This window comes from Naumovozyma castellii, chromosome 3 (genome assembly GCF_000237345.1).
Source record: "Naumovozyma castellii chromosome 3, complete genome".
In the NCBI taxonomy this organism is placed as follows: domain Eukaryota; kingdom Fungi; phylum Ascomycota; class Saccharomycetes; order Saccharomycetales; family Saccharomycetaceae; genus Naumovozyma; species Naumovozyma castellii.
Window position 1 is genome coordinate 283353 of NC_016493.1, and position 20543 is coordinate 303895.

At 37.1% G+C, this 20543-nt stretch overlaps 11 protein-coding genes across 11 annotated transcripts; 9 read left to right on the top strand and 2 right to left on the bottom strand.

Annotated features, from left to right (window-relative positions):
• Nucleotides 1–56: 56 nt before the first annotated feature.
• ISU1 (iron-binding protein ISU1) lies at nt 57–542 on the bottom strand (the record flags this gene model as incomplete). The annotated part of the gene is made up of 1 exon (XM_003675463.1): nt 57–542. One exon carries the CDS (start codon nt 540–542, stop codon nt 57–59), a length of 486 nt encoding a protein of 161 aa, XP_003675511.1.
• Nucleotides 543–1083: 541 nt separating this feature from the next.
• GIP3 (protein phosphatase regulator GIP3) lies at nt 1084–4803 on the top strand (the record flags this gene model as incomplete). The annotated part of the gene is made up of 1 exon (XM_003675464.1): nt 1084–4803. The coding sequence occupies one exon, from the start codon at nt 1084–1086 to the stop codon at nt 4801–4803; it is 3720 nt and encodes a 1239-aa protein (XP_003675512.1).
• A 249-nt stretch (nt 4804–5052) lies between these two features.
• On the top strand, nt 5053–6162 carry SPP1 (Spp1p; the record flags this gene model as incomplete). The annotated part of the gene is made up of 1 exon (XM_003675465.1): nt 5053–6162. The coding sequence occupies one exon, from the start codon at nt 5053–5055 to the stop codon at nt 6160–6162; it is 1110 nt and encodes a 369-aa protein (XP_003675513.1).
• A 247-nt stretch (nt 6163–6409) lies between these two features.
• On the top strand, nt 6410–7711 carry UME1 (Ume1p; the record flags this gene model as incomplete). The annotated part of the gene is made up of 1 exon (XM_003675466.1): nt 6410–7711. One exon carries the CDS (start codon nt 6410–6412, stop codon nt 7709–7711), a length of 1302 nt encoding a protein of 433 aa, XP_003675514.1.
• A 490-nt stretch (nt 7712–8201) lies between these two features.
• MKK2 (putative mitogen-activated protein kinase kinase MKK2) lies at nt 8202–9521 on the top strand (the record flags this gene model as incomplete). Its single annotated transcript, XM_003675467.1, has 1 exon — nt 8202–9521. The coding sequence occupies one exon, from the start codon at nt 8202–8204 to the stop codon at nt 9519–9521; it is 1320 nt and encodes a 439-aa protein (XP_003675515.1).
• Nucleotides 9522–9974: 453 nt separating this feature from the next.
• Nucleotides 9975–12569, top strand: FRK1 (protein kinase FRK1; the record flags this gene model as incomplete). Its single annotated transcript, XM_003675468.1, has 1 exon — nt 9975–12569. The coding sequence occupies one exon, from the start codon at nt 9975–9977 to the stop codon at nt 12567–12569; it is 2595 nt and encodes an 864-aa protein (XP_003675516.1).
• Nucleotides 12570–12797: 228 nt separating this feature from the next.
• Nucleotides 12798–13496, bottom strand: RPL33A (60S ribosomal protein eL33; the record flags this gene model as incomplete). Its single annotated transcript, XM_003675469.1, has 2 exons — nt 12798–13102; nt 13478–13496. 2 exons carry the CDS (start codon nt 13494–13496, stop codon nt 12798–12800), a joined length of 324 nt encoding a protein of 107 aa, XP_003675517.1.
• A 1811-nt stretch (nt 13497–15307) lies between these two features.
• Nucleotides 15308–16609, top strand: KES1 (oxysterol-binding protein KES1; the record flags this gene model as incomplete). Its single annotated transcript, XM_003675470.1, has 1 exon — nt 15308–16609. One exon carries the CDS (start codon nt 15308–15310, stop codon nt 16607–16609), a length of 1302 nt encoding a protein of 433 aa, XP_003675518.1.
• A 514-nt stretch (nt 16610–17123) lies between these two features.
• On the top strand, nt 17124–18518 carry NOP53 (Nop53p; the record flags this gene model as incomplete). The annotated part of the gene is made up of 1 exon (XM_003675471.1): nt 17124–18518. The coding sequence occupies one exon, from the start codon at nt 17124–17126 to the stop codon at nt 18516–18518; it is 1395 nt and encodes a 464-aa protein (XP_003675519.1).
• A 348-nt stretch (nt 18519–18866) lies between these two features.
• On the top strand, nt 18867–19373 carry PPT2 (holo-[acyl-carrier-protein] synthase; the record flags this gene model as incomplete). The annotated part of the gene is made up of 1 exon (XM_003675472.1): nt 18867–19373. The coding sequence occupies one exon, from the start codon at nt 18867–18869 to the stop codon at nt 19371–19373; it is 507 nt and encodes a 168-aa protein (XP_003675520.1).
• A 191-nt stretch (nt 19374–19564) lies between these two features.
• On the top strand, nt 19565–20464 carry NCAS0C01640 (tRNA(Thr) (cytosine(32)-N(3))-methyltransferase; the record flags this gene model as incomplete). The annotated part of the gene is made up of 1 exon (XM_003675473.1): nt 19565–20464. The coding sequence occupies one exon, from the start codon at nt 19565–19567 to the stop codon at nt 20462–20464; it is 900 nt and encodes a 299-aa protein (XP_003675521.1).
• Nucleotides 20465–20543: the final 79 nt, after the last annotated feature.

Below are 20543 nucleotides of genomic sequence, written 5' to 3' on the forward strand. Positions count from 1 at the left end.
ATAGAGTAGAAATACGACTCAGAGATTTGAATATATAATAAAGGGATGACGACGACCTAAGTTAGTACGGTCTTTGTTGTCCTCTTGGACTTGTAATCGTTAATGGCTGCTTTAATGGCGTCCTCTGCTAACATCGAGCAATGCAACTTCACTGGAGGCAACGATAACTCCTTTGCAATCTGTGTATTCTTGATCAAAAAGGCGTCATTGACAGACATACCCTTCACCATCTCGGTCATGTACGATGATGAAGCAATAGCGGAGCCACAGCCAAAGGTCTTAAATTTCACGTTTTCAATGATACCCGTATCGTCATTAACTTGTATTTGCAATCTCATAACGTCCCCGCATGCAGGTGCACCTACAAGTCCCGTGCCCACGTTGAGAGCCTTCTTATCCAGCGAACCAACGTTCCTTGGATGTGTGTAGTGATCAATAACCTTGGGATGGTAAAGTCTGCGTTGAATCATGGGGGAGATCAGACCCGTTGGAGTTTGTGTCGTAGTGGTTGTTCTTGCACGAAGTGCTAGTCTTGATAGCATATTGTAATGTGTTGTGATGTAGTTGTTCTTGTAGTTGTTGCTATATGAGAAGTGTTCAGACTGCTTCTGTTCTTGTCTTATATAACTACAAAAGTGTCTTGTTCTAGACGTCCTGTTCTTCCTTAGTCATTGCACAATTAGAGTACTAACAAAAGAGAAGAAAGAGAATGGCACCTTCATCGCGGAATTAAGGGAGCCGGAAATAAGTAAGCCCTGGTTAGCCCTAAGCCACATGCCCTAAACGGTTTGTATTTTCAGCCCTAGTCTTCCCCTCAAAATTTGCGCAGTCCGGGTAACGACTTTCGGCTCTGGGGATTACGTAATCTATCTGTCTATCCATCTGTCTGCATGCCATTATGTAAGGAAGAAAGACAGTATTTTCACTCACTTATCCATCTGATATCTTGCATCCAAGAGGGCTGTTGGCTGCTGCTTTACTGTATCTGCTACTTCATACCCACTACTATCTCCCTTACTGGCTGCTATCGATTGCTGAACCGGCCCAGGATTTGATTCACCGGAGTGACATTCAAACAACATAATGAACCCAACACCTTCAGATTTCGATGTCCCGTTAGAATGGCTTTACAAGGGTGGTAAGAGCAAGAGAAGAACGAAATCAAGGACGAAATCGTCCACGGGGAAACTTACGTCCACTGTCATACAGAATCCCGCGGAAACAACAACGTCAACGTCAAGAAGAACTAGATCTTCTTCCATTTCTAATGCTGCACTATCTTCCAATCATTTACCTCTCATTAACACGTCCTCTTCAAGTGCTATAGAGGATGATGAAGAAGGTGAACAGATGGCCGTGTTGACCCCGATTACTAGCACGACAAATTCAACTAATAATAGTCCCGTCATCATGAAGAAGAGTAGGAATAGATCCACGTCTATAACAAACGCAGTCGTGTCCAATAAGGCCCCTGTCGTGGTGCCAACAAAGTCAACGACATCGTCATCGACATCGAACTCTGTCAAGAGATCAAGTTCATTGAATGAAAAACCAAAGAAATCATTATTGGGTTCGCTGTTTGGTAGGAAATTGTCCAGTTCATCAAAGACAAAACCAACAATTATCCCACCAAAATTGAAACCAATAAAGACAACTTCAACAGTGGCATCCAAACTAATATCTGAAACGTTGAAAGAACCAAACTCTCCAGATGTGAACATGAATTCTCAATCAACTATAATTTCCACTCCATTGGGCGACTCAACGGCTTCTTCACCACAAGTATTCCAATCATCATCATCCTCTTCCACATCGTCTAATGAGAAATTACTTCATTCAGAGGAGAAACTGGCTATACAAAAATTATCCTCCATAAAATTAAAGAGGGTCACTTTTGCTGTGGATAAATTTGAAGCTGATCCTGCCCAACAGTTACCATCAAGGACACCAAAACAGGGGAATGTGTTGGTTCCTGATGATATGATTAGTGAAGTACCATCCATATCGATGGGTATTTCTGCAAATACTCCACAATCAACCAAGACACCATCATTTTCTAAAAATTCAAAGGAATATAGACTCGCATTGGAAAATCAACGATTCGCCATCAAAGAGGCAGAAAAGCATCAAAAGGAGGCTCATTTTGCCGCAAAGAGAATCGCTGATGAAGTGGCCAATTTTAAAGCTACTTCTTCAGAACAAAAATCATCAATTCCCGTGACGCTACTGCCTTCAACCACTGCAGCTGATTCAGAACTAAATGAAAAAATTAATAATATAGATAAACCTATACATGTACATGAACATCATTTCGAACAAGAAATATCTACGGGTGAAGTTACTTTGGATATTGTCTACACGAGATGTTGTCATTTGAGAGAAATATTACCCATCCCATCCACTTTGAGACAAGTGAAGGGTAAAACGGCACCTTTACAAACTTTGAAATTTTTGAATCCTAAACCAACATTGATTGATATCTTATCATTTTGTGACTTCATTTCTATCGTACCAATAAATACTATCATCTTCGATAATGTCTCCCTAACATCGGAAATGTTTAAGATTATTATAAGCTCAGTTGTTAAATCTACCGTTTTGGAAAAATTGGGGCTAAGGAATGTTATCATTGACAAGGAAAATTGGAAATTATTATGTAAATTCATGTTGAATAATAAATCAATTGTTAAATTGGACATTTCACAAACAAAAATCAGGACAGAGTCCAATGATTTGGAAAATATTTATCGTCATAACATGGATTGGGAATTATTTGCTAACGTATTACAATATAGACTGGGGAAACCTTTGGAAGAAATATTACTTAATGGTATTAAATTCAATAACATCCCCGTGCACATCTTCAAAGATTTACTCCATTCCATTTCAAGTCAAAGAAATGCCACATCCGTGGGAATACGGGTAGGATTAGCCACTTCTGATATTTCATTAGATTGCCTAAAGGCAGTCATGAATTGGATTTCCGCAAACAATGTACAAGGTGTCGATTTGTCATTTAATGATTTGGCTGCCTTTGTGAAACCATTAGTTGGTAAACTGTCTTCCTTAACTTTCCCCAATCTGGAATATTTCACATTAAACAATACAAATATTTCAAGTTCCTATGATGTCGCCCTCATACTAAAATACCTTTGCAAGTTACCCAATTTGAAGTTTTTAGATTTGTCCAATCTGCCACAAATATATCCCGATGTATTACCATACATGTATAAATATCTTCCAAGATTCCCTCAATTGAAAAGAATTCATTTCGATAATAATAACTTATCATTCAAGGAGTTAACAGTGGTCTGTAACATTCTCTTGAAATGTCATTCTCTAGCGCATGTTTCCATGCTCTCACAATTACAATCTCCTACTGCCGCTGCTAGTGACTCCTCCACAAATGTGGTAGGTCCAGAATCACAAAGTCAATTTGCAAGGAATAATCTTTGGGCAACATTATATGCACTTGCCAAGGATTCACCAAATTTGGTTGGTTTAGATATAGATTATGATCGAATCCCAGAGGAAATTCAACAAAGAATTGCATTATGTTTGATGCGTAATATGAATAGAGCCATGGATTCCACTTTCCAATTGGATGAATTAGCATCACAGGATGATCTATTATTTGATGGAACTCTAATTACTGAAACTGCAGAAGATGTTTTGACCAAATTGAATAAATTGAATGAAAATACCAGTGCTTCCACTGATAAGAAGGATGTTACAAAGAGATACCTGTTGAAGAAGTATTTGGAAAAATTACATAGAGTTCATTTCAATACTCAACATAAGATTGATTGTATGTTTGAAAAGAGAAACTCTGGGGAATTGACTCTTCAGGAGAAGGAAAACCTACTACGACTATTATTACTAGAGAAGAACCTTTCTAATTTAATGGAAATCTTAGGAGCTTTACCTCAAGTATCTAGCGTACTAGGCTCCAACAAAGAGGACAGTATGCAACCAGTTTATCAACAGTCACAAGAAGGTTCAACTGTTACATCAGGAACAAGTAGCGAATCTGTTTCATCAGTGGTATTGAAACATGTAGAATCCGTGGAACCAATAGTGGTGCCACCGGAGACAAGACCTCATTTAATGGCAACGGATTCTGGTAGAACAGTTGATGTTCTTACAGGTAAACCTGTTTTATTTAGAAGAGGATCATCAAGTACTAGTGTCGTCGGGAAGAAACAAATAGAGGAAGAAGGTGAGTTACATAAATGGGGGTATTTCGTTCAACAGCAGTGTTCTATTTATCCTGAAAATGAAGTAACCAAATCAAAGGAGACGGTCAACCCTCCCACACCGACGACACCAACCACCGCTTCTACTAGCACCACTTCCACAGCAACTCATACACCTACTCCCACTACATCTAAGACTCCAATTATTATTGTGCCGAAGATTCCATCAGGCACAGAGTTAAGAAAGGCCATTATAAAGGCAAAGGGTATCGACTCTATAGATGACTTAATCCAAAATGTTAATCAAGATGAAGATGAATTGATTAATATTTATGGGAAGTCAGTTCAACCGAAATTAAACCATCCAACGGGGAAATTAGTTGAAGATGATATCTCTAGCATCACGCGTATCACACCAAAGACAAACACGCCAGCTGCGAATGGTAATACAGCACCGCATATCACTCTGGGAGCAAAAAATGTGTCTGTGACAACGCAGGAAATTGATACCAGCGAAGATAACTGTGAGAAGAATTGCGAACAGATTACTGAAGCATACGACAAGTTATTAAATAATTTGTCCATTAAACGTCCAGGTAAGGCGTAAACAATAGTATATACACATATACATACATAAATTTTCCTATTTACTTGACAATATTAGTATAATTTATTTTGACCTTACGGCTTACTCACTAAATGTTATCTCAATTGACAGATGAGAACGCCATCCGCAACTTTTCTGGTGTCCGCGCCAAAAGAACAAAAGCTGAGGCTTCAAAGCAAACTAACAATTGCTGTGTAAACACATTCAAACGAGAAAGATCGAGTTCTGTGTCTAGTTTAAGGAGATATCATGTCTTTGCGTCCATCATTACCTGCATGGTGTCCGCCATATTCGAAACAAAAGAAGGATCCAGAAACAAATGAGGCAGTGTATTGCATTTGCAAACGCCCGGACCATGGAGAGTTGATGGTTGGATGTGATGGTTGCGATGATTGGTTCCATTTTTCATGTTTGAAGATACCTACCGTGTATCAGAAATTGGTCTTTTCATTCTTTTGTCCCTATTGTCAAGCTGGAATCACAGGCCCTAAGGCTAATGCTTTAGGTGATGACCAGATACCGTATCCAAAGACCTTATGGAAACGAAAGTGCAGACTGCCGGACTGTTATTTACCAGTTATGGAGAAAAGTAAGTATTGCTCGAAGGAGCATGGTGTGGAATTTATGAAGGGAATCATGGATAAACTAGATGTAAGTGACGTGGGGAAGACTCTACGCTCCGAAGATGATAAGGAATCATTTGTCAGAGATATGATAAAACGAAGTGAGAACGATCAAGTAGAAGCGTTTATTAATTTGGGTGCATCAGATTTTATAGATAAGGAAGTACCCAAGGAGTTGAATCCGGAACTTTACCAAAAGATCATAACAAATGATGACAGAATGATTGACCTTCAAAGGAATCAAGAAACGGTTGAAGGGATCACAATACCTGAAATAAAGAAAAACATAACGTTACTGGAAAAATATGCTAGTTGGGCAAATGATATAAATATCAAGCTAAACAAATCGGTTGAGGATGAAGGTGACGCAATGTCATCTCCTACAAAGAAAAGCACTAAGGGGAAGAAGAAGAAACCCCATAATAAAAATAAACCCAAGAGAAGTATATGTGGTTATATCAAGTCTTTTGAAACTATTCCCTGCTCTGTTGAGGATTTCATTTCAGAGTACGATTCCAATGACCCGACAATAACACATATTCAAGGCGTTTGCCTAAATAGCAAGTGTCAGAGACATGCCGGTTGGGTCTCCATGAGAATGGATCAGTATGTCCAGCAATTAGAGTCGTCACAGTCGTATTTGGAAAGGATAAAATTGTTAATGCATTCAAGAAGGAACCAACTTCATATTCAGTATTATGAACAGACAATAAGGCAGAAAGTAGAGAATAATTAAATATTAGGCTAGTCATTTACGTATATAACCAGCTAAAGTCAAATGTTCCCACGTATTTTATCTCCAGAGTAGCATTAGCTGTTGTATATCATCTCCAGAGTTTTACGTATCGAAATTCGAATTTTGGAAATTTCAAAAGACCGAGAACTCAAATGATAATAAACACTTGTGATTTCTTTGACATATTCTCTTAAAAAAAGTAAACAAAAGCAAGCCACTATATCACCATTGAGTACATTGAGACGTAATGGAGACTCCGACCTCAGATCCAACTGTTACTATAGCTCCTGCAATTATCCTAACAAACAAAGTAAAGAACGAAGAATTTAAGATTTGGAAAAAAACCGTTCCATCACTATATGAACATATTTGGAACCTAAAGCCAACCTACGCTTCATCTGACCCCAAAGTGCAAAGAACCATTGCATTTTCTGATGAAATTGAAAAAAATGAATCAAGAGGAATTTTGACTACATCAGTCCTCTATGCTCAATCTGACAAAATATATAAGATTGAAAATTCTTTACCCCTAGGTGCTCAATATAAGGTGATGTCGGATGACAACCGGCTCGCTGAACCTAATTACTATGGTCTAGAAAATGAAATGGCCTCACAGTATAGTTGGGTATTTGCAAATGAGACCATTCAGAAGATAATTTATTTGAGAGCAGACTCTTTTATTGTGATAAGTGAGAGTGGTAATATGGGGTGGTTCAGCTCTGAATTAATGCAACCAAATAAGAAATTTGTAGATGAAGAATGTGAAGGATCAGATGAAAGGTATGATTTTGATGTATCCAAAGATTTCAAAACTGTTGTTAAATCGTCTGGAAAGCGAGCTAATATGATACAGGTTGTTAATAGTGATGCGGAGGTTACACGGAGATGGACCTTACCAAGTGATTGTAAGATTCAAAGCGTCAGGTTTTTAGATGATAGTCTATTTGGTGCCTGTTGCGATGATAATACTATCAAGTTTTATGACTTGAACTCTGTCAATGATAACCCACTCTGGACACTAGACTACAAGAATAATGAGGATAGTTCTGATAATCTGGTGTTTTTTGAAGTGTCTCCCTTAGTGAATACTCTTTTTGCCACAGGATCAAATAAGGGGCATATTAGCTTATGGGATATCAGAACAATTGCCGGAAATGCTGTTACTGTTGGTTCAGAATCAAGCCCCAGAGAAATTGTGCAATTCGATCATCTTGATAATAGTGTGGTAGCGGATATAAAATTCTCCCCTACTACAGCATCTCAGCTTTTAACGGTGGATGGAAGTGGAAGGATTTATCATTGGGATTTAGAGAATTTGTTTTCCAAAGGTGATGAGTCCCAGGAAGAAATGTCTGATGAAGAGATACAAAGTGATTGTTTAACGTTCCTGCACACTGGTGGCTTCTATAACAACACAGACGCCTCCTCACAAAATAGAGCTGTTATTCGTATTGCATATCACCCCATTATTGATGGCCTGATTTCTGTAGTCAATAATGATGGTCTTCTTACTGTCTATAAGGCATTTACTGGAAAGCATAAAAAATGAAACCGAAGAGAATGATCAAGAAAAAATTGAAGTTTCGACGTCTGAGGATAAGTAATCGTATTTATTTTTGCTATAATGTATTTAATGAAAGAGCACGCTAAAGCTGTAAACGCCATTGAAGAACTCTGTTAGAATGAGACTTTCTTTAGGACTTTTATCCAGTTTCTGTGTGAAAATTAGTGTCATTTTGACTGAAATAAAGCGGGAAAATAAATGCCGGCGAAAACATTGGTAGTTAGTTGATCTAGCATCCGGGGTTGATCTAGTTGGCTTACCGAGTGTGTTTCTATGTTTCTACCATATGGACCGGACCCAATATCTGTGTATTACAAGTACGAAACACAGGGCAGCTAGCTTTTAGGAAGAATCTTCATCTAATTCAATAATTGTTGTTCATAAGAAGCTTAGAAAAAAAAAATCAAGCTAAAAAATATTAACAACAAGCACAAGAACATTTCAACTCCTACTATACAAGATAAGCACAGTCAATATGGCATTCCTTTTCAGACCTCCAGAATCGATGAAGAGGAACGTAAACTCACCGAAGCTTTCACTCCCTACGACAATTCTTCGCAATATAGAAATGGATGGGTCTTTCAGCTCTAATAATCCAATCCAATTGGATAGTACACCAGTATCGTCGGGCTCCAATTTTTCTAATTCCACCTTAGTGGCAAAGAAACAGCAGCAGCAGCAGCAGCAGCAGTATGGTGGTACGCCTACATCCATTAATTCAAATTCTACGCTAACGAACAATAGACCCATTCCACCTAGTTTACCACCTTCTTCATTAAGGACAAGCTCTACTGAATTAATATCGCAAGAGTTTAATACTGATAACAATAATTGTAATCCTATAAGTGATTTTTTCCAAATGCTGAATAGGAGTGATAACTTTAATAACAATAATCAATATTCATATATGCAATCTGAGATAATAACGTTGGGTATGCTGGGGGAAGGTGCTGGTGGATCTGTTGCAAAATGTAGGCTTCGGAAAAACTCATCTCAAGTCTTTGCACTAAAGACTATAAATACACTAAACACAGATCCTGAATTTCAAAAGCAATTGTTTCGAGAGCTGGAATTCAATAAGAGTTTTAAGTCAAATTACATTGTTACTTATTATGGGATGTTTAACGATACGCTGAACGGGTCAATTTATATAGCGATGGAATACATGGGAGGTCAATCATTAGATACAATTTACAAAAGCTTATTGAGTAGAGGTGGGAGAATCGGAGAAAAAATATTAGGAAAGATTGCCGAGTCTGTTCTTCGGGGACTTTCTTATCTTCATGAAAGAAAAATAATACACAGGGACATTAAACCACAGAATATATTACTAAATGAGGAAGGTGAGGTGAAACTATGTGATTTTGGGGTAAGTGGTGAAGCAGTAAACTCCTTGGCTACTACGTTCACTGGAACTTCATTTTATATGGCACCAGAGAGAATACAAGGTCATCCATATAGTGTGACTTGTGATGTCTGGTCGCTGGGTCTGACCATCTTGGAAGTCGCGCAAGGAAGATTCCCCTTTGACTCCGACAAGATAACAACAACGATAGCGCCTATCGATCTATTGATGTTGATTCTAACGTTTACACCGGAACTAAAGGATGAGCCGGAGAACAACATTGCCTGGAGCAAAGCATTTAAATCTTTCATCGAGTATTGTTTGAAAAAGGAGGCCAGTGAAAGACCATCACCAAGACAAATGATACAACATCCATGGATTCAAGGGCAAATGCGGAAGACGGTGAATATGGAAAGCTTTATAAAGAAGTGTTGGGAATCCACAGCATAACTTTTATCAACTATACATACATTTATGTAGACCTTAACGTTATATCACTGCATCTCAGCGGTTAAATATTTTCCCTCGTTTTCAATCGCGTTCGATGAATTTTTCAAAATTCGAGAAATTTCCTAAAATAGCAAAATCTTGAAACGAAGGCACAAAAGGTAAACAAACAACTTTGCAAAGGAGTAAAAGTGCAAATCTCTTTCTAAGTTTAAATGGATCTCCATATGTCTCATCTATTGTTGACATAGTAAGAGTACCCCCTAGAGCCTGCAACACAAGAGACATTAATTGAGACTTATTCACAAAACCGATAGTTTCGTTGGTATTTTCTAGTTAAGACAAATATACTAGTAAAACTAATATTCGCTACTAAACCTCGAGTAATACGCTCCGAGTTCAACCACATTCATACTTGTGAGGAGCATTATTAACCATTTGAAAAAATATACTAAAATGACAACTGCATCGCATCGTCACACTTACTACGGCGGTGATACGATAACATTTCAACTTCCAGGAAAGGTACCACCAGCAAGAGATGATACACCACGTAACATTCCTTTAGAAAAGAGAAAACATGTCACATTTGGACCATATATTATAGGATCAACCTTAGGAGAGGGCGAATTTGGGAAAGTAAAATTGGGATGGCCCAAGAATAGTCTCCCCTCATCATCTTCTGGAATAGATGTGCCTAAACAAGTTGCAATTAAATTGATTCGTCGTGACACCATCTCAAAGGATTCTAGCAAAGAAATTAAAATATACCGTGAGATTAATGCTTTGAAGCATTTGACACATCCTAATATAGTTAAACTAGAGGAAGTTTTACAAAATTCTAAATATATCGGTATTGTATTAGAGTATGCATCAGGTGGTGAATTCTATAAATATATTCAAAGAAAAAAAAGACTAAAGGAGGGACCTGCATGCAGATTATTTGCCCAATTGATTAACGGTGTGCATTACATTCATTCAAAGGGATTAGTCCACAGAGATTTAAAGTTGGAAAATTTATTATTAGATAAACATGAAAACTTGATCATTACAGACTTTGGATTCGTGAGCGAATTTTATTCTCATGGAGAGTTAATGAAAACTTCATGCGGTTCACCTTGTTATGCAGCACCAGAGTTGGTGGTGAGCACTAAACCCTATGAAGCAAAAAAGGCGGATATCTGGTCATGCGGTGTAATACTTTATGCGATGCTTGCTGGTTACCTACCTTGGGATGATGATGCAGGAAACCCTGATGGTGACGATATTTCGAGGCTTTATCATTATATAACGCAGACTCCTTTGAAGTTCCCAGATTACATAAATCCCATTCCAAGAGATTTGCTTCGAAGAATCTTAATTTCAGATCCAAGAAGAAGAATTACCATTAAATACATTGAAAAACATGAATGGTTGAAACCACATTCTGCATTCCTATCTATTACTCCAGAAGAATGGGACACAATTATGCATAAGAAATTCCCCTTAAGGTCACCGAAATCAGTTGCCAAGTACTCTAAGAGGCCAATTTCGACATGCTCTACATCATCAACTGGTTCAAAGAATGATAAAAGAGGTTCTTTAATTATTGATTCTACATTGATGACATTTCCAGTACCGCCTCAAGAATCACAATCGCATGTACTTACAAAACCATCTTCACCTTCACCTGAACATCATCATTCTCCTATTAAGAACACCAAATTACATTCAAGAAGCAATTCTGCTGCATCAATTGCATTGCAAGCTGTGGTTGACACTGAAAGGGACTACGTCTTGAGTCATGATTCATTTATGCAACCACTAAAACCAATTCCCCCTGTAATTGAAAGAAGATCTCCAATACAAGCTCGTAGAACAAGTGTATATTCAGGAACGCACCCATTTTCATTAATGAACAGAGACAACACAATAATTGAAACGAGTCCAATAAGGCCGTCAAATAATGAAAAAAGATGTTCATCCCTATACAACGAATCGGAAACATTGGTTGAGCAACCATTTCCTCCTTCAACAGACGAGGCAATTGTGTATCCAAATCATAGTTTCAATAATGTATCCATTCGACTACAACAGAAAAATAATATTCATAGCAACAACTTGAAAAATATGCATCACGGTCCACCCCATCATAGAAAGCCAAGGCCTACATCATACCACCCTGGTTCCTCTATGGTAGCTATGTCAATGAGTTCTCCAACACATCTATCACCACCATTATTGTCTGTTTCACCTATAAGTCTCAGTTCAACTACACAAACTTCAAGTGCATTACTGTTTGATACAGTACCCAATTTAGAGCCTACGACGTCCACATCATTGACTTTACCGTCTCCAGAAGGTTCGCCGAAGATGATGGCACGTCATTCTTTTACAATGAGCAAGCCATCCCTGGACCTACAGAGTGTTTCAGGTGATTTAATTAGATCAAAACACGATAGTGAATCAGTTACAAAAATAATGCATGATCAAGTAGATGATATACAAGCAAAGAAAAAAAAGGAACCTCAGAAAAAAGTGAAAAATGATTTGCCTTCCGAAGAGAGGAAGCAAATAAAGAATAATCCCACTTCTAAACTGACGAACATGGAGGAGATGACTACACCTGTGAACAGGCCTGATTCAGGACCTCAAATTTCACTTAGAAAGGGAAGCAATAGTTCTGATTCGAGGAAGCCAGAGAAAAAGAGATTCAGTTTAATGTCATTTTATTCTTTATACAACAGTTCTAAATCGAGTGTAAACTCACATGATTCTAAGACCTCCTCCATTAGAAAAATTTCGTCGACTAGCACCAAAGCACAGCAATCGAGAATTAATGAAATCCCGTTAAAAGACAGTACAAATAAACCACATTACCCCAAAAAGGACAATAAGAAAACGATACCAACTCATTCATTCAACGGGAAAAAAAATGTAAGGTCATCGATAATGATTTCATCATTACCAGAAGAGCAAAGTACACTCCATGCTCAACTTCGCCAGCCACATGAGCAATCTACAACGAGGAGAGTTATTGAGTTTTTTAAGAGAAGAAGTATGAGAGTGTAGTTTAAAAAACATTCCTCATCATATAATATTAAATATTATGTACCCTAATAAAATTACCTTGAATAATGACCATAAATAAATGAGAGTAACTTTACATAAAGAAGAGAGAATATTGATTTTAATATTTTTTTTTATTTTTATCTTTGCATTAAAATAAACTATTAATGTTTACGGAGTGTGAATACTTATACATTTTTAAAAAGAAAGCCCAATTTCTTCAAAGGAGACTTAAATGTTAGATGGGTATAAGAAAATTCTAACAGAAGCACCAAAAGTCTTAGCTGGTAAGTTGTTTCTGAAAGTAGCTCTAACGACACCGGAGTTACCATGAGTTCTGGTAACCTTACCCCACATAACTCTAATCTTGGAACCTCTAATTTCCTTGGAGGCTCTGTAGACGTAAGCAATACGCTTACCCAAGTAGAATTGAGCTTCTTGTGGAGTAGCAACACCTTCAATCTTGATCAAAGAGACATTTGGGTTGTTGACACTCTTAGATCTTTGGTAGGATAAATGCTTACCTTTAACGTATACTGTAAAATAAAAAATTTATCAAAAAGATATTATTAAATGTTAGTAAATCTGTATTATCAGGATTTTGGGGAAGAGTCAGAATTTTAATGATCGTGATTTGACGAATGTTCACTTCAAAAGGGAGAATTCCGATAGGTGTATTAGATTAGATTTAATGGTACAGTTATTGTTCGATCAGCGGGACCCATGCTATTTGACATTTGTTGGATGACATCTTGCATTAAATAAAACATGTTATCAGTTCTCGAAATCTGGTCTTTGCAGTTAAATTTAGCAATCCTTTACTCTCCTACGATCTTCATCACATGTTTCTTTTTATCCTTTTGGTTATCATTTACTCTAACTCTCGTGAACTTCTCTGTTTTCAAACATACATCTATGGGATTCAGCCATCTTTGATATTCTTGAATGGGGTATATGTTACGTATTCCTTCCTCTAAGAGACACTTAAACAATACACAAAGAAAAGTACCCGTTACAAAGAAAATAGTAGAACTATTGGCACTAAAGGGTATATCTTTGGCTTAGTTCGAGTAAGCTACATTATGGTGGACAGTATTGTGACGCAGACCCACTAGACGTGGAACTAGCCTGTTGATGCTGGACTACACCGGGGGCAGAGAGATCTCTGCTTAGCATCTCAGCCTGGAAGGAGACAAACAGACAGTGATGGGAAAATCCCAGGCTGAACTTCCCTCTGTAAGACATCTGTCCCTCAGTAGAGACCGCCCAGTCCCAATCCTGTTACAGGGAAAGAGTCCGTTCAGATTCCCTTTGAAATTTGAAAAATTAGCATCGGAAACGCGAAAAACAAATTCCTCAATTTTCATAGAATGTTAGGATGCACCAAAGGCAGTCTCAAAACACCACCACTCCCAGACACCACATAATACACCTTTGATACCCTAACGTTAGTTTTTTAATGAAAAAAATTTTCGCTCCTTCGCTTCTTTGAGAAATTGAAAAGTATATAAAGGATGCCATCTTCAATATGTTAAATTTCCTTTTGTTCGTTACATACTTTTTTTTAGTTCCCTTTGAAAGAATTGTCGACGTACTTCAGTATGTTTTATACCCCCAATGTTTTCCAACTGATGCATTAATAATACTCTACAAATACAAGAGTTTACCAGATAATGAATCAGAAATTCCCTACCATAAAGACACATTTTAACTAACACATTCTACAGTAGGATCATTTCTATAGGAATCGTCACTCTTTGACTCTTCAAAAGAGCCACTGAATCCAACTTGGTTGATGAGTGACAAAACCTTTGTACCCAAGAGTGAGAAATAAAACTTCAACTAAACTAGCTTGGTCCGCAATCCTTAGCGGTTCGGCCATCTAATTTTCTTTATGAAATTTTGCTTTGCTATTTGCATTAAGCTGTTCTTTAAGACGATCTAACTTGTTAGTGAATCTGCAAGACGGCTTTATCTATTAAATGGCGCGATGATCTTGACCCTTTCTATGTACGTCTTCGGATGGGATAGATTCTTTGGGTGGGTACAAATGGCAGTCTGACAAGTTCTACCAATTATTCATTATTTTTTTTCTAATTTCAGTTTAACCAAAGGTTTGGTTGCTATTTTAGAGTATTTGGAAAATTACGAATAATTAGTTAGCCAGAATTAGTACGTATGTTTTGTATATAGGTCGCCTTGCGTAAATAATTCAATGGATAACTCCATGACGTGGATACGTACGTTCGTTTAATGTGAATCAGATGCTTATCTGTCAGAATTCCTCCGTGGAGCATTGAAGGAACCGCTTGCTGCAATTTATTCGTTCCGGTTTTAAATTTAAATTTATCACTTCAAATTTTCAAATTTTCGTAAAATGCCTCTAATTTGAATTTCGCTTGTTGTGCTTTGCTGTTGATTGTATGGAAAACTTTCAACAGCTTTGCCAACCGTAACCATTGTTCCACTACCACATATAACCAGATCTGAACCTCTGTTGCACTCCTCCATAGCAAGGACCCTCATAGAAACTGGCATATCCAAGAATACCAAGACTAACTTACTCGTAAAATTTACTACGGTCAACTAATTTTTTTTCTTTACAGCTAAGCCAGTTCCTTTCGTACCTCACTCAACTACTACAACCGAATAAACGAGTGTATAAGCCAAGGCAAAACGTCATACTTTTTTTTCCATTCTCAGAAACTGATATTCCATAAACAAAAAAAACTACATCAACAATGTCTCAATACGCAAGTTCATCTTCATGGACCTCCTTTTTAAAATCAATTGCATCTTTCAATGGTGATCTTTCATCCCTATCTGCACCACCATTCATCTTAGCTCCAATCTCTTTGACAGAATTCTCTCAATACTGGGCTGAACATCCAGATTTATTCTTAGAATCCTCCTTTATCAACGAGGAAAATTTCAAAGATGGGTTCGCACCAGAATTGGAAGTGGAAACACCTGAAATTGCTCGTATGTTATCCATCACCAAATGGTTCATCTCCACTTTAAAATCCCAATATTGTTCTCGTAATGAAACAATGGGATCTGAAAAGAAGCCATTGAACCCCTTCCTAGGTGAAGTCTTTGTCGGCAAATGGGAGAATAAAGACCATCCAGAGTTCGGTGAAACCGTTCTATTATCTGAACAAGTGTCTCATCATCCACCTATGACTGCCTACACCATCTTCAACGACAAGAACGATGTTAAGTTGCAAGGTTATAATCAAATTAAGGCTTCCTTCACCAAATCATTGATGTTAACCGTGAAACAATACGGTCATACTTTATTGGAAGTGAAAGATGAATCATATTTAGTCACTCCACCACCATTACATATCGAAGGTATCCTAATGGCCTCTCCCTTCGTGGAATTAGAAGGTAAATCCTTTATTCAATCATCCACAGGATTGCTCTGTGTTGTTGAATTTTCAGGAAGAGGTTATTTCAGTGGGAAGAAGAATTCTTTCAAGGCTAGAATTTACAATGATGCTGCTGATTCAAAGGATAAGGAAAATGCATTGTATACAATAAGTGGTCAATGGTCAGGTTCTTCCAAGATCGTCAAGGGTAACGCTAAGGATGATGTCTTATTTTATGATGCTTCCAAGATTGCCGCTGAAAACTTATACGTTAAACCATTGGAGGAACAACATCCTTTGGAAAGTAGAAAGGCATGGAAGGAGGTTGCTGATGCTATCACGTTGGGTGATTTCGATTTGATTGGTAAGACAAAGACAGACTTGGAGGAAAATCAAAGAGAATTGAGAAAGATGGAAGAGGCAAAGGGGATCAGTTGGCAAAGAAGATGGTTCCATGATGTTGATTACTCTGACGAACCAAAAGAAGACGCTTTCCTACCGGAAGAAAATGATTTATTCTTAAAGTTAGCTGATATTTTGCAATTGTCTACCAAGAATGCCCCAAGTGGTACATTGGTTGGTGACAAGGAAGATAAGAGAGACGACTTAACTTCTGTCCATTGGAGATTTAAGAGAAACTTATGGGATGAAGAACAAGAAGTTGTCTTATAAATTTAACGTAAGACAATAACAACATCAACAACCAAGAACAGATTATAGATACACGTTCGAACCTCCTCTCTCATTCTAAATCCCTCTTTGTTTCCACCGTCATAAACAATTGATATGGAATCGAAATTTTATGCTTCTATTAACGATTATGAACTAGTATTCGGAACTTTTAATGTTAAATTGTTTTTCTTTTATCCATAACAACAACGTCTTTGATATATTTAATTTACAGGCGAGTTTTTTTTATACTGTCTTCTATATTATAACAACTATTAACTTCAAACTCTTTAAGCAGCTTAGTTTACTACTAAGTTTGAACTTACTACTGCTAGTTTATAATCCTCACTTTCCACGACGGCACTATTTTTTTGCAGTGAAAAAAACTTCTTGTGAGCTCATCGCTAAAATTTTCCCGATGAGTTTGAAATAGACAGTAAGGTTATGAAAGTTATTCATGTATATCTAGTATTGTATATCCTGTAAACTTGAATTCTTACCATAGCAAACATTCAAGATGGCTCAAGTACCTGCTAAAGAGAGACCTTCCCAATATAAGCAAAGCTCGCGTAAGGGTAAGAAGGCATGGAGAAAGAATATCGATTTAACAGATATTGAAAAATCCATTGAAGCCAAGGCGGAACAAGAAATCACCCATGGTACTTCAGACATTTCCACATTACAAGATGCTGCTCTTTTTCAAGTTGATGAGGAAGGTGATGATGTTTTGAAAAATAAACTAATTAAGAGGAAGCAAATTAAGAAGAATTTGAAAAGTAAAGAAATCTTAGATTCTTTGAAGACTAATTCTAAAGTTGGTGTGTTGAAGCATCATAAGCATCATAATGTTGAAGATGGATTTTCCAAGAAAGACAAGAAAGTTCAAGGTGTTCATAAGAAGGAATTGAATAAATTGCTGGCCTTGGCAGGTAAGCTTGATGGTGAATCCAAATTGAAAAGTCGTTTGGAGAAAGATGGGTTAGTCAAGTCTAAGAGTTATGATATTTGGGGTACAAGTACCACAACAACAACTACCACTACAACAACTAAGAAAACTACTGTCCAATTACCTTCTGGTCTTAAGTTAGATGTCGATTCAAAGGATCAAATTCCTAAGGAATTGTTAACTATGTCTACCACAAGTTGGTCTGTTGCTTCCGTTGTTCCTGCTACATTGAAGAAAGCACCACTTCAACTCCGAGAATTCGAAGCGATCCCTCATGCTGGTAAATCCTATAATCCCCATAAGAAAGATTGGTCTTCTCTATTAGATAAAGAATTTGAAACTGAAAAAGTAAAGGAACAAAATAGATTAGCCCTTGAAGAGTACAAAGAAAGAATTAAGCATTTGATGGAAACTTTAGAAGATAATGAAGAAGAGGAATCGTCAGACGATGAAGGGGAAGAAGAGGAAGAGGAAGAGGAAGAGACTGAAGAACAATTGAATGAGGCTATTAAGTTGTCCATAAATGAAGCTGTAAAAAATAAGAAAAAAACCAAATATCAAAGAAATAAAGCTCAAAAGCATGAAGAAAAGGTTAAGTTGCAACAAGAGCTAAAGAAGTTAAAGCAACGAGTTCATGAATTAGAAAGATTGGATGAGATTGAGGGTGCTGTAAGTAAAGAAACGAATGAGAAAGATAATACATCTGTATCAGAAAAGGTTAAGAAAACAAAGAAAAGAGCTAAATTCGGTACCAAATATGGACTATTAGATGAAAGGCTAGAAATCAAGTTTTCTGATGAATTGTCTCATTCTCTAAGGAAATTGAAACCTGAAGGGAATCTTCTTTACGATAATGTCAGAAAGTTGCAAAGCTCGGGTAAGATTGAATCTCGTGTACCTGTTAAGAGAGGTAGAAGATACAAGCAAAAAATTACTGAAAAATGGACACATAAGGATTTTAAATAAGGGAATTCTTTGTGTTATCGAAGACGAGAAAACTTGTTGTCTTATATCTAAAGTCAAAAAAGACTTATGTAAAAAAAACCAATCCCATTTACATATTCTCTTTGTATACTAGAATTCATACTCATTAAATGATAGATTTTTCATTAGGCTGACCAAACTACTTACTGAAATTTTCTAACTATTTTTAAAGTAAAATTTCAGATCATATTTAGTTTATTTATTTAATTTTCATTCTCTCAATACCATAGAAATTGTAAAACCGAAAAATAAAGTAAATATTCAAAAAAGTTGGTATAAATTTAAACAACACCCCAATTTTATCCAGGAACACTTAAGTTACTATTCAGAATGCCAAGGGTTCTAGTTGGGATCGGAACTGACATTGTATATTTACCAAGATTTACTACTCTACTAAACAAGTATGCAATTAGGGAGGGTTCTCTTTACAGGGTCACACCAAGATTTGATAAGATAACGAATAAATTCATGCATCCTAAAGAACGTAATCAACTTGATCTGAAATTGGCAAAGGGACAATTTAAAGAAGAGGAAATAGTTAACTTTATAGGAGGTGTATGGGCTACTAAAGAAGCGGTGTTGAAGGCCATGCATTGTTATATTCCGTATAATCAAATCCCACCTGCCCAAACAATATACACAAATCTATTTTTTAAGGAGAACACTACTAATGGAGTACCTAGAATCACTTTCGATGACGGTTTTGCTAGTAGAAGTGCTCAATGTTATGCCTTTAACCAAAAATATATAGAAAACAAGGCGGAAGCTCTTCTTTCAATTTCACATGATAAAGATTATTTAGTTGCATTCGTCAGCCTGATGGACAAGAAGTCCTAATTATAGACTGGATATGTACTAATCGTTACTGTCTGGATAATAGGCTGTTTTCGTTCAAAGCTCTCCTCGAAAAAGTTTCACCGAGGGTTTGAAAAAACTAGAACATGTCACATCATTAACAACAGGTCACCAACTTCCTTGATGTTCCTCCCTTTCAAAGCCACCAAGACTAGTTAAACTCAATTGTCAAGATGGGTGTTGCTGACTTGATCAAGAAATTTGAGAATATAGCAAAGGAAGGTGATCCTGTTAAGGCCTCTGAAACCTTAAGAAGCCCTGTTATTAGAGAGCCCCACGTAAAAAAACTTGAGGTTGTCACCCCAAAGGAAGAACCTATTATTGAGGAAGCGAAAGTAGTAGATGATACCCCTACTGAAGCTGTTGAACCACAAGAGGAAAGTACTGAGGATTCAATTGGAAAGGAAGAACAGATCCCTATAGAGACACATGCTGAGGAAGTTGTATTGGAAGAAACAGAGGAATTCACCTCAGCAGAAACACCTATCGAGGCTGTCACTACCGAAATAAGAGAAGAAACTTTGCTTCCACATATCTCAGATGATGAGAAGGATGAACCTATTTCAGAGGAAAATACGACCAACGATATTGAAGAACCAAAAGAACCTGAAAACCCTAAATCGCCAATTGAAGAGAAGGAAACTCCTTTAGACGAAACAGCCGTTGGAAAAGAAAGTGGTGTAGAAAATGAAGAGGATGACACAACAAAAGATGAGGGGATATCTGCGTCTGTCGAGGAAGATTTATTAGAGCAAGCAAAAACCACAGAAGAAACTAAACCAAGCTCTGACTCAGAACAATTAGATGCGGAACCCAGTAATAACCACGCCGAGAGTGAATCTAAGGAGAATTCAGGCAGTCTGCCTACCAATGGTGAAGATAAAACAGCAGCAGATTCTCATGAGAATCTCAATGAAAACACGGAAGATTCATCTACAGATGTTGAAGAAGAAAACAAGGATAATGAAAACCACGAGGACAACCAAAAAGAAGAACAACCTCATGCAAGCCCTTCGAAAAACAAGAAGAAGAATAAAAAGAAGAAAAACAAGAAAAAGAAGGGAAATCATTAAATCAAATGATACATCTTCAATACATGGTCTGTTGTGGTTCCATTATACAATAATAGTACTATTATATGCATTCACATCG